This window comes from Anomalospiza imberbis, chromosome 4, assembly GCF_031753505.1.
Source record: "Anomalospiza imberbis isolate Cuckoo-Finch-1a 21T00152 chromosome 4, ASM3175350v1, whole genome shotgun sequence".
Classification (NCBI taxonomy): Eukaryota; Metazoa; Chordata; class Aves; order Passeriformes; family Viduidae; genus Anomalospiza; species Anomalospiza imberbis.
This window is the reverse complement of record NC_089684.1, coordinates 1,127,305-1,140,096: the sequence shown is the minus strand read 5'-3', so window position 1 is coordinate 1,140,096 and position 12,792 is coordinate 1,127,305. Positions and strand designations below refer to the sequence as shown.

The window sequence follows — 12,792 nt, the reverse complement described above, 5'->3', positions numbered from 1 at the left end:
TTTTGTCATTCCAGGTACCAAACAATGTTGGATTGCTGGCATGGAGATCCTAAGCAGAGACCAACTTTTTCAGAGCTGGTAGAGCACCTGGGGAATTTACTGCAAGCCAACGTCCGTCAGGTGCGTGAACAGTGTTCTCTGGTTGCTAAAACCACTGGCTTGAATCTGTCCTGTCCTGCCAGCCATCACAGCATTCCATAGTTGGGTGCTGTCTGCTGGAGCTGTCAGGGATCCTGGGCTTCTTCTGCTGCTCCCGTTACTGACCAGCAGCTGGGTCTCTGACTAGCAGAGAGTGACCTGTGGGGTAAAGATCCCAGAGGTTGTGTTGTGGTAACCAAAAGCCACTCTGGCCCGCCAGCAAAGCTTCCCGTGACACTGCTGCTGTCTTTGCTGGGGAGTTGTTGGCACAGGCTCAGTTCCCTGCTCTGCTGTTGATTTCTCTGCATGCTGCAGATGCATTCCAGCAGGTAGCTCCTGTTGATCTTACTGTGCCAAAGATGGTTATCTTTGTGCATGTCAGGGTGTGGGCTGCAATGCTTTTGATGGCTATCCTGGAAAACAAGGATACAAGGACTTCATTGCCTGTGAGCAGCTCCATGCAAATTAATGTATTAAGGCCTGACCCGTGTGCAGGCATGGCAGTAAGAGAGCCCACTGCGACCAGGTGGGGACTCCCTTCCAAGCTCTCCATCTTGTGGCTTCCTCCTCAGTTACTACAGAAGTGGACAAGGCCAGGGCCATAGATGTGAGCCCACTGAATGAAGGAGGATGGATTTGGCTGTGTGCTCCCTATTAGACAGACTCTCCCTTTCTAAACTCTCGGTGATAATGGGAATTGCACTGCCCTTCTAAACTGTCACGTTCGTTTTCCTTGTGGCGTTGGGATTCAAACATTAATGCGATCTACTTTTATTTTTTCAAAGACATCAATAAAAAGTCCAGTTTATACATTATGTTACAGTATATAATATAAAAATCTATTTTTTTTTTTAAATAAAACTACTTGGAAGTGGTTCTTATTAATCTCCCTTCTTCTAATGTAGCTGCTCCTGCAAAGGTGGTATACTGTTCATAGGTTAATAAAACACCCACACTGTTGGGCTGATGCGTTCTTCATGTACGTGCATGTATCTGTTTATGTCTGTGTGTCTGTGTAGCCTATTTAACTTTTGTGTTTTTTCACTGCATTCTACAGGATGGTAAAGACTACGTTGTCCTTCCTTTGTCAGTATCATTGAATATGGAAGAGGATTCAGGTCTCTCTCTCCCAACTTCACCTGCTTCCTGTAGGGAGGAAGAGGAAGTCTGTGATCCTAAATTCCATTATGACAACACAGCAGGAATTAGGTATTTTATATGGTGGACATCCTACTGGGGCCTCTGGGAAGGTTTTGTTCATGCTGGGGGAAGGGAAAATGAAAGGAAGAGACTTCAGCTGCCTGGTCCATATTTAACCTTTTCCATAGGGATAAGAAGGAATTTGTAAAGCTTTTGTAGGCAAAAGCTAGTTTCTTACCTTCCCAATTAGTGATTTTCTTATTTATTTTTATTGATGCTACCCTTTCAAGACTTGGTATTCTCATTCAAAAGCAAACAAAAAAGCAAAACCTGTGAAAATATCTGTTTGTTTTTTAAGAACCAGAACATATAGAAGGTTTTACTGGTCCAATTCAATTGTGTTCACAATGTTCTTCTGTTGCAGCTGCCAAGAACATTAACGATGATAGATCTATCATTAATAACCTCTCTGGCATTTCTCCTCCTAAAGTGGAACACTGGAAAACAGCTCATGAATTGATGGCAAAGAGGAACGTGACATAAATAATGTTGTCACTGTTTTTTGTCCACTGCTTCCTTCTAGAGGGCTTGTAGGGCATCCACAATGGTAGATGCTGTTGGGTGTCATGGCAGAGGTGACTTTCCAGTACGGAGTTTGTACTAATGCACTTCATGGGCTTACATTAGACCCTTTGAGGACCTCTGGTATTTTCTCATCCGATGCAGCCACTGAGATGCTGGGAACCCTGGACTGTTCAATGCAATCTCAGAAGAAGGAGAGTAGAAAAGACCGATGTGATCACCAGGGTGGAGACGGACTCTGCAGGTTTCATGTGGTTTCCATGAAGCAGAGCCCTCTGCCACACTGCTTGTGTCATAACCAGCACAGATGGAGTTCCCAATGATTTGGGGTAGAGCAGGATAACATTTTTATGTGGTCCTAGAAAAGACTACATAGGCACAATGCATTTCACACTTCAGTTGAACTTACGGTCCTGCAGCTGAACTCTCAACCCCATGTTTTAGTAGTGGGGCAGTTCAAATTATACATGTTTAAAAGACAAAAAAAGCTTGATTTAGCACTGAAAACATCACACTTATTTTCCAATTTTAATACTTCCTATATGGCTTTTCTTGGTCCCCATTTCCTGTTATGAACAGAAGTAAATGTACTCTGTCGACATTTTAAGGCGACTTTGAGTCTCTTTCTCTCATCTTACATTGTGACAGGATTTTGAAAGCACTTGCAGCAACCATGCTAGGAGAGGCAAAGTGAGGAGGTTAAGTCATGCTTAGGGGATTTATTCTTATGTTCTGGTAGCTGAAAATTATTTTGTAGGTATGGATCTTGCTATACAGGTAGTGGAAAAGATTGATCTGTTCAGAGATGTCTTTCCTCAATCTTCACAAAAGTACTAACTATGAAAAAATATAATCTCTAAATCAAAGCTGGAGGAGGATAGCAAACATAGGGAAAACATGGAGAATATTAAAGAATGTTTAGATTGTTGATGTAAATTAAAATCAGCAGGACCTCCTAATATCTTCCATATTTGGCTTAAGAAATAGATGTGTGGTTTCTGCACCTTGAAAGATTGTCATTAAAAACAGTCAGGTGAGTTAGTGTAAAGTTTAAAGATAATGCCTGCTCTTAGAAAGTAGAAAAATGTAATTCTGCAATCTGTTTAATTTGAATTCTAGGAGCAATCCTGGAATAAATGTTCAGATAAATAATGGTAAATGCCTACAGGAAAACAAATTAACTACAAATGGCCAGCATGGAATTGCCAAGAAAAAATCAAGTGAAAATAATCTAAGCTTCATTTTTAGGGAGAATAATTGACCTGAATGGTAGCAGAGAAGACGCATTTTCATGCATCTACAACAACCCTTGTAGGCTGGCTCTTGTCTGGTCTGAGCAGAAGTGGGTCTCAATTACCTGGGAGGTCATTCAGATCAAGAGGCTGGGCTTCTCAGCCATCACCACCCTGGAAAACTGGCCATGCAGTTCAATGCGTATGCTTAATGCAGGCACACAGGGAGATTCCAAACATAGAAAGCAAGTTGTGGAATGAACTTCTAGTTGTACAAGATCAGGTTGTCCAGGAGGGTGCATGGACTACATTGTCCATTTGATGGTTTGGTCCCGGAAGTGTTGGATGGGAAATAGATTAGATACCACTGCAGAGGAGCAGAAGATATGGCCAGTGCAGAGAGCTTGAAAGAACTGGTTTTGTTAAGTTTAGGAAGAGAAAATGGAGAGGGAATACAGTAATCATTTTCAGTATATGAAAATTTGCCCCAAAGAGGGTGTTAAATAATTGTTCTGTGTCCCCAGCATTAGGACAAATTTTATTTTAGCAAATACTTGGGTTTAATATTTGAAAAACATTTGAAGTGTGATTGAGTACCTGAACAGGCCACTCAAGGAACTTGTAAAATCCCCACCAATTTAAATATATGTCTATTGGGGATAAGCAGGATTCAGCATAGCTAGACTCAAAGCTGGGAAAAGGGGAGAAGGGTGCTCTTAATTGTCTCCAGCTTTGCACTTCAAGTGGATGCAGGTTACTCTACTAACTCCATGGCTTTCCCGTCATTAGCTGTTAAGAACATAAATTTGCCCCATTTAACTGGGAAACCATCCGTTTCGTTCCATTTTCACTTAGGCAGAAAGGTGAAGGTGCTGTTTTGTTTGCTGTATTACTATCTCCATGAAAGTAATTTTTTTTTTTTTTGTCCAATATTTTTTATGGATGTCATCCTGAAACAGAGGGCTTCTTTTGGAGAAGAGCCTTCAAGAGAGATTTAGCACTCCCTGTCCTGATCCCCATGGCTTAAGGGCAGCAGTATGCTGAGTCTGCTGTTGTTGTCCTAGGTCCAGCCAGGGGTCTCAGAAGTGCAGTCCAAAGAAAGAGGCGCACGTCTGTGCTCCAGGCTTCTCTGTTTATTATAGTTCTAAGCAAAGCTTGCAGGAAGTTAAGCCCTCCAGTGTAAATGAGGAAACAAGCTGTTTTCTCAAAGCCATTTCTTAGAATTTGCTCCGATATCAATATTGTCAGGAGCAAAAGGTCAGAAATAAGCCACTTTCTAGGCTCTTCATCCCTTTCAATAAATAGATATTTTGAAGTTTGCATAATATGTTTTGACAAAAGGATGAACTTCTCTGAAGAGAGATAAAAGGATTCTGATATCATTGTGCTGTTTGCAGCCAAGTTGTGGATAGTGGACACAAATTTTTTTTGTTTTGTTTTCTTTGCAGTCAGTACCGACAAGGTAGCAAGAGAAAAAGCCGCCCCGCAAGCGTGAAAACATTTGAAGATGTCCCATTGGTAACCACTGTAAAAGTTGTTCAGGAGGTGAGTTTGTCTACTTATACATACTTTTCCTTTTGTTGATGCATTTTATTTTTGGTGATTTTAATCTTTTTCCATTTAATGCATTTCCAATACCTTTGCAGGAAAACCAGACAGATAGTGGGATGGTTCTTGCATCTGAAGAGCTGAAGGCATTGGAAGAGAGTGAAAAACAAGTGAAAATACCCTTTAGGTAAGGCTTAGACTGCACATAGGATTGAATATCACCTTTTACTGCAGTATGTCAGAAGACTGAGGATTGGTTTCTAAAATTGTTTGGAAGAATAGATCTTTTCTTAAAGCATTTTCAAAATCAGAAAGAAAAATTGTGCCCAGTATGCCTGGTCATCTGCATTTGGTGTTAGGAGAGGGGAGGCAATGCAGCTTTGGGAAGCCTCAGTCAGCACCCAGTAAGGACTTGTATTTATCAGCTGCAATAGCGTCAACCCCCCCTCGAAGATACTGAGCTGGTGCACACAATTGAGCACATGAGGACCTGTCTGAACTGATGAACAGCTCCTGGGTTTTTGCTTGCTTTTTTTTTTTTTTTTTTTTTCCCTAATAGCTGGCGCTCAAGTTTTCAGGATGTACCCGGGTGTATTTTCAGAGCATTGTACAGGGGTTTCATTGTGCAGTTCACAGGAAGCAGAGTGGCACTCATGGAGCTGAAACCTCATGTATGCTCTCTGAGAGCTTCTCAGGAATTATTTTTTTCCTGGACAACTTCAGTGCAGATGAAGATATACTGCAGTTACAATTGCACCATAGCTGAAGTAAAGCCTCTAAAAGCTTTTTCTCCATTTCATCTGCGGTCGCAATCTAACTCCTTGTATCGTCATAAAATTAAACATCTTTTTCATGCATTAGTGAAGTTAGGGCATATGAAAAGGTCTTTCCTTATAACCAAATGCATGTTTAAAAAGGCTTGAAGCCAGGTTTAAGAACAGCCTTTTGCTTTGGTTGTTGCCGCGATGGAAAGCAGCTGCCATTCGGAGTTGCCCACCTGCCCTCCAGAAGACAGTCTCCACAGCTCTCTCAGCCCTGTTTCTGATTGTTTTTTGCAGCACGCTGGTGCCCAGCAAGAGTAATGAATCCGTCATGTCCGAAGCCTCCAACCAGACAAGTGGGTACCAGTCGGGATACCACTCGGATGACATGGACACCACTGTGTACTCCAGCGAGGAAACTGAACTCTTGTGTGCCCAGGAGGCTTCGCCCCCGCTCTGCCGCGCTCATGGGCTCCCCTACGAGAGCCCCGCACCGCTCTAGGTTGAAGCTGGCAGCTCCAGCTCCCCCTGGGATGTGCCTTCATTGCCTGGGCTGGTGGTATTCGGGTTTGATGTCTTGAAAGATGGCATCCATGGGACTAAGAAAAGACATTTATTTTTCCTGAAGATGATGCAGAAACATCTGGCAGCAAAACTGCGCCGTGCCAGGCTGGGGCTCTTTCCTCAAGAGACGCCGATGGCTGAGGGTGCAGAGCCCTGGCCATGGTGTGTGGGCTGTGCCAACCCCATGGCAGAGGCTGAGCCTGGTGATGTCGAGCATCTGCCTGATGCAGGCAGCATCACGGCATTCGACTTAGATGTTCCTACTTGTACGAAATAATGGCACATCCCTGCTTTTGTGGGTTTTTTTTTTTTTGTTTGTTTGTTTTTCCCCTTGTGGCTGGACTCCAGGAAGGAAACAGCACGGCACTGACTTCTTGTTTCTCAGAGTTATTCCTTGCTTGTACCTTCACAAACAAAAAAAGGAACCTCCAGCTCAAGGCTCTGGCACTCTGACTGCCTGAGACTAAACATAGGCTGGGCTAAATATAGGTGGGGGTGATGCTCTCTGTCCTTGGCAGAGGAAAAAGGCTGCTGTACAAGTCCTCGTGAGTTGCGTTTTCTCAGTGAAGTTGGTTAGCAGGGGGAAGGCAGAGCACCGAGCCAAGTGATGGGGCTCAAATAGCAGGGCCGTGCCTGACCTCTGAGGATGGCTCTGCTCCCCTTTCACCCCCAGCACCTTCACTCATGCCAGATGCCTTCCTGCCTCTGAGCTGCCTAAAACTGCTGCAGAAAATACTCCCCTCCCCCCAGATCACCACTTGGGCAGCCTCTGCAACAGGTAGAAAAGGCAATGTCATTTACCCTAGGGCCACAGGACCTGTGGTTCGGGTGGGGCCTCCTGAGGGTACCCTACCTTCTCATCTCATTCCCCCTCCCTCAGATTTAGGTCTGACTCCTTCACTTTGAAAGCTCAAAGTCTGTTTGCAGTGGCAGAGATCTCAGTTTATGTAGCCTTGGGAATCCGTGACTGGTTTCATGGCAGCTCCGATTTTCTCCAAGTGCTAAAATTGTGCCTAATAGTTGGACAACTTCTTACCTGTGCTCTTGTAGTCCCAGAACTCTATTGATAGACACAATGAGGACTACAAGATTTTAAAATGTAAAGCTATTTCTACTGAGTTCTTTTTGTATTTTTATAAGTATTTTTTTGTTTGTACTTACTATAATGTCAAATGCTGGGAACCATGAATATAAGGCATATACAGTATTTATAGCCTCTTTATGTAGAAATAAATGTAATATATTAAAATATAAATATATATTATATAACAGATATTTTACTATTCACATTTTGTATTGGTGTTCTGTAGCATTGCAAAGGTCACAAAATTTTTTCATAGCTAAAGCTTTTCACTTTATTAAAAGGGACTGGGAATTTAAAGCTGGGGGCTACAAGTATGTTTGTTTTTTTTTTGTTATATCTATTGACAGGGAAGATTCTAAAGTACTACTTGTTTCAAATCTACAAACAAGTAGTGGGCATGTGCAGTAAAGAAACTTCAGTGATTTTTAGCAGTTGACAATAAATACCTTTAGAGAAATGGGCAGAGGAAGAGACTGCTTGTACGAGCTGAATCTCCTCTGAAAGAGTTTATTACGTTCCTTTGGGGATGGTTGATCTAATTGTATTGTGGCTTTTGCCTGGGGAGTGGCATTTTCCCTTAAAGCCTTATTCATCTTTTCCCACTTTTGTTTCTCCTAGCTAACTTCTCACAGACTAAATGTTGTCCCTGCTCTTGTGCAGTGAAGCCTTCCTTTATTTTAAATCAGTACTTAAAGCTCCTACCTTTTCACTCTGTTGTCCAATTTTTGACTTTCTCTTCTGCACTGTGTAGGCCTTTGTTCTGAGGGCAAGGCTGTCCCCTGCTAGGGACATAACAGCTTCTGCTAAAAAACAGTGCAAGGGAAGTTAAGCCACAAATTGCAGACTTTAATTCAGCTTCTCTTTATTGCAGTTTGAAATGAGACAGGCTACTGCATAGTGAGAACATTTGTCTAGGAAATGAGAGATGTCACTGCTAAATTCTTCTCAGGCTGAACATGGGACTAATGCTTTCTACACATTACCTGCATTACTCAAATACAAGGCTATGAGATGTCAAGCTGTAAATGTTTCTCCATTGCTCCCCCTAAATGTAAATCATTTTATAGCCAGGAAATCAGGAGCAGGGAGGTCAGATAGAAAAAAAAGGAAGGGGCTTCCTAGATCATGCATAAGGGCTTCTAGGAAGGATTTCACATATATGTTTGACATTTGCCTTGCTTCCCAGGCAAGAGTCTAGCCAGCAGAGTATGCTCAACAGACAATGACAATGCTACATCCTTTAACATCCCCCCTATGCAATATTTTTCAATGTCTTTAATGAAAGTGGTCTTCTATGTATTATTACACGATGGACATAAAATACTGACACTGGCAGGACTTCGTTGAGCCATATGTTGGAGAGTTCTGACACTGAGGTGGAGATGGAGATAGGTCACTGATATTCATCTGCCCTAGACCTGCATTCCTCAGTGTTTGGGATGTTCAATTTAGACATCTCATCCTTCCCTGTGTGTCCACGGTACCTCTGAAACAGCCTCCCACCACAGTGCCGACTAATGAAGTTTCAAGACATAGCCATGTCAGTTACTAAGTTCACACTTATAGTCCTTGACAGCCAATTAAACTCTCTTTTGGGTCCAAATAGTTTTAAATATGCCTGGAAAATGTGGCAACTAGCACACCTGCTTTAGGAAAGGAAATTATTTTCTAAAAAAAAAAAAACAACCCAAACCATATATTCACTGTCAGAAGCAAGCAAAGGTTCTATAAATGTGTTCATATCTTTGGCATCCAGTAACACAGTTCTTTTCTTAAACCATGGCTATTGCATCCTTTAAAACACCTGGACTTTTTGTTGTATTTTGAATACAGCACATTCAGCTAAACACTAGTCATTCCACATCTGTCGTTGAGATGCTTTAAATTCCAAAAAGGGTATTTTCAATGAAACAACAGGCATATAATGCACAGATTTGCAAATGCCTTGCAAACCAGTCCCAGCTTTATCTCTATCCTGCAGCCACGCAGCAAAGCGTCAACATTTGGATCAGCATCCTTATCCATGAAATTCAGCCTGGATCTGAGCCCAGCGAGCTACAAAGAATAGAAGGGACACTTAGGAAATTATGTATCCAAACATATCACTGTGAGCAGCTGGATTGGAGTGAGGAGAAGCAGTGATGGGATTGACTTGTCTTGTTCAGAGGAGCTGCCAGAATGAGCAGTAATTGCTGGTGGGTTAGGATGTGGGGAATCAAGCACAGCCATGCCGGAAATAGGCAGTTTCACAGCTTGAAGATAGCTCGTGTCAGCTCTTATCAATGTAAACACAGCTCACCTGAAGAATGCAGGGGTGTTCAAGAGTAGTAGGTAGGTCCTTCTTCCTGCAAGATCCTGTAAAATTAATCTCATCATTTGCATGGAAATGTCTTGGCAAATCCAGTCCTTGCCTAAGCTTTTCTTATTAATGCATCTCCAATTGCAAACAAGTGCATTTCACATGAGAAAAAAAGTGTTAGGGTGATACTCCATGTCTTCTGATGTGGTCATCCTGAAAGACCATGCCTGGATACTTTTGGGACAGAGTGCTTATTAACTCTAAAAGCAACGTGTGACTAAAATCACTACAATCAGAGCTGCTGACATTGGGGACAAAAATTTCCTCTTCATGGCATCTCTCTTATGGTTCCAAGGCTGGAAAACATAACTGGGTAGCATGGACAGCCTGCAGCTATAAAGCTGGAATTTGCTATTTTTATGCAAAACATTCCCAAACCGTGAATCATCTGAGGTTTCCCCTCGTCACTGATACTTGAGTACACACCCTGTGTTACCTCGCAGTGTGGGACCTCACAGAGCAACAGCAAGGGCAAGGAAAACAAAGTTAACATTTGTTCTTTCTAATTGACAAATTTATTAGGGACAGAAGTTAGCTAACAAAGACCTTTTCTTTGGACTTCAGCCCTGTATTTTTATTCTGCCTGGCTGAGTGTTGCATTCTGTGTTATAATATATGTCCTCAGCTCCTCAACCCCTGACATTCAGGCTGATTAAGTCCCTGAAGGTCATTGGGAAACATAGCAGGAGCTTGTAACATATGGTGCTGATAAACATCTCGGCATCAGAGATAAGGAGCTGCTCAGTGTAATCTTAGGAAGCTCAGGTTTTGTTGCCATAAAACTGTACAATGTAAAGCCTAATCCCTACACAGGTTTAATTAGCTGTTAAACATATCAGATTCATGATGAATGGTGTTCTGGTTACCTAGACATTGTTCATTGGCTGCCACCAGTTGGTTCAAATGTGAAGTATCTCTGCCCTGCAGCTTGTAGGATGACATGTTATGGTGAATGATGGCCGCTCTGTAAGTTCTGGGGAGGACTGGGGGGGAAATGAATTCAATTTCCAGACCCAGCTGCAATGTCAGACACAGCCTCTGGTGCCACATAAAATGGCAGTGCCATGTGGTTTCTTAAGTCCTGGTCAAAAAAGAGACTTCCTCAAAAGGTGGAACGTATGAAACGAAGTTCAGTTATCTTTTCCAAGGAGAGCTGAATCTGTTCACCATTCTACAAAGCTGTTTCCTTGGGCTCCATGCTGATCTCTTCCAGTATAGTCATGCTAAGTGGCATGATTAGCAATGGTTTCACAAAGACAGTTTAGCTTAATTTCTCTTGGTCTGTTTTCACACTACAGTCAGAAGCGTGATTGCCACTCATTGTAGACAGACGCAAGGTAGTTTTCATCCTGCCCAGCTAAGCAGCAGTACCAGTGAGGGTTTGGCATTGCCAGTTATAGGGATGACCCCATGATAGTGGGGCACAACAAAGTCTGTGCTGCTGCCACCAAGCTCACTAGCAGGATGTCAGCCACAGGGTAACCTCTGTATGTGCTGAAGTCACACCTTCAGCTGCAGCATCTCCCCATTTGGGAATAACCAGAGGAATGCAAGTCATGTCTGGTTTCTGGAGTTTCTTGCACTTCTTGGTATATTCCATTCCCCTGTTGTGTCATGTACTGCAGCAGCAAAGGTTATCTGTCATGTTTCACCTCTATCAGACTCATTTGAAGCTGAAGATGGCAGGTTGTTTTCCACCACTTATTCCAGTGTACTGGACCCTGGTTAACTGCAGCTGATGGAGGCCAGCAGGCAGCAGAGGCCTTGGTTTTGGGACTGACACTCTGCCTGGGCTTGGCAGTGCTGCATGCATGGAACAGGGGAGAGGAGCCAATGACTGAAAGAAAATTTTAATAATTGTGTATATCCTTTTCAAATATGCATGGGTCCTGGAGAGTTGTGCTTCAGCACCAGGAGCCAAGGAAGAACAAAGGGATTTTGCTTGTTAGAGGCCTTCAGGTTGCACTGTTGGATTGGAAGACCAGCACTGCTTTCTGCTACTTATGTAGACACTGCTTTATAGTGCATATTTCATGCAGAAATATGCCCCTTTATTCCTAGAAAGGATAATTCCTGAAGTTTTCCAGGTTTTCACTTGTGGACTTGCTCCATTTGTTTCTCTGTTCACCATGTTCAGGCTATGGTTTAAGAGCTGATCAGTTGGGCAAGACATCTGAACCAGCAATGGACTCTTATGTTTAATATCCTTTGATGGATTTTCCACTTTTTGAACCCGTGTGTAGCCCTTAACATTTGCAACATCCCACAGCAAGAGCTGTTTGCATGCAGATTTTCACTTGATGGCCCAAGCTGTTTTCCAGCACATTGATCAAGTTTTCCCTACTCACTTTCATCATGATATTCAGGATTTTATGGACAGCTATCCCCCAGTCTTTCCCTTTGAAGTCAGAGTATTCCTGAAAAATCTGTTTGCATCTCCCCAAACCTGTAAATAGGGCCCCTTGGTGGGAAGGTGACATCTGTCTGGCATGATTCCCAAGCAGGTCTCCACAAGATACCCGGCTTCCGTCGGGAGGAAGGAGGGTGTGGGACAGTCAGCAGAGGACCGCGTTTTGTCGAGGCATTCGCGTGACGGATGGACCGCAGCATTGGCCAGCATCAGTCAATGTCAAGACCTGACTTTGCTGGCATCTTCTCAGCGCTGCTATTTTTGGCTGGTGAAAGGTTTCCGGGGCTGGGCTGGGCTTTTCTCCCGTGTGCAGTGTCGCCCTGTTCCCAGGCTGTTTGTGCTGGCTCCTGGCTGGCTGCGGGGAGGGATAAGAGGCAGAAGGCAGGGGCTGGATAACTGAAATGCAGCACATTTACCACCATGAACCAGCCAAAGAGAGAGAAAGCCAGGCCTATCTTATCAGTTACTTACTGAGTTAAGACTCAGGGGTATAAAAGCTCTCTTTAAACTCTGGGTAATACCCATAAACGGAGCTCTTAGGAGATAACTTCTCCAGCAGAACTTTTTTGATGCACTTATGTGTAGTTTTGTATTACAATCACAAAGACATCTTTATATTGTCTGATAAACTTCTTAAACTGGCAACAACTATTTAACATTTCAGTATAGTCAAGTACTAAAACAGCAGGGAGTGTGTAGCTAAAGCAATACAATTATTAATGCATGCTTGCTAATGCTATCAGAACAATGGCTTTAGTAATTCCAAGCCTGCTCCCGGGCTAATGTTGCTAATTTTTCAGGAGGATTATTGAGTTTTATTAGCAATTTTCTTCTCAGTATAATTATATAGCTATTAGAGAAATCAATATTGTATCATGTGGAGTCCCTTAATAGCTATAGTTTGTAGAGTCTGTTGTGGGGCCAGCTTTGAAATCAAATAATTAGGAATCTTTATAATTCTGCTGAAACTGGGC

At 42.8% G+C, this 12,792-nt stretch overlaps 1 protein-coding gene across 1 annotated transcript in view; it reads left to right on the top strand.

Moving 5' to 3' along the window:
* KDR (kinase insert domain receptor) overlaps positions 1-7,238 on the top strand; it is a 30,421-nt gene extending 23,183 nt beyond the window's left edge. The window contains exons 26-30 of the mRNA XM_068186744.1: positions 15-120; positions 1,196-1,347; positions 4,541-4,637; positions 4,739-4,827; positions 5,699-7,238. Of these exons, the coding sequence (XP_068042845.1) occupies positions 15-120; positions 1,196-1,347; positions 4,541-4,637; positions 4,739-4,827; positions 5,699-5,903 (649 nt within the window). The 3' untranslated portion in view covers positions 5,904-7,238. The remainder of the gene's footprint in view (positions 1-14; positions 121-1,195; positions 1,348-4,540; positions 4,638-4,738; positions 4,828-5,698) is intronic.
* The last annotated feature ends 5,554 nt before the right edge of the window (positions 7,239-12,792 follow it).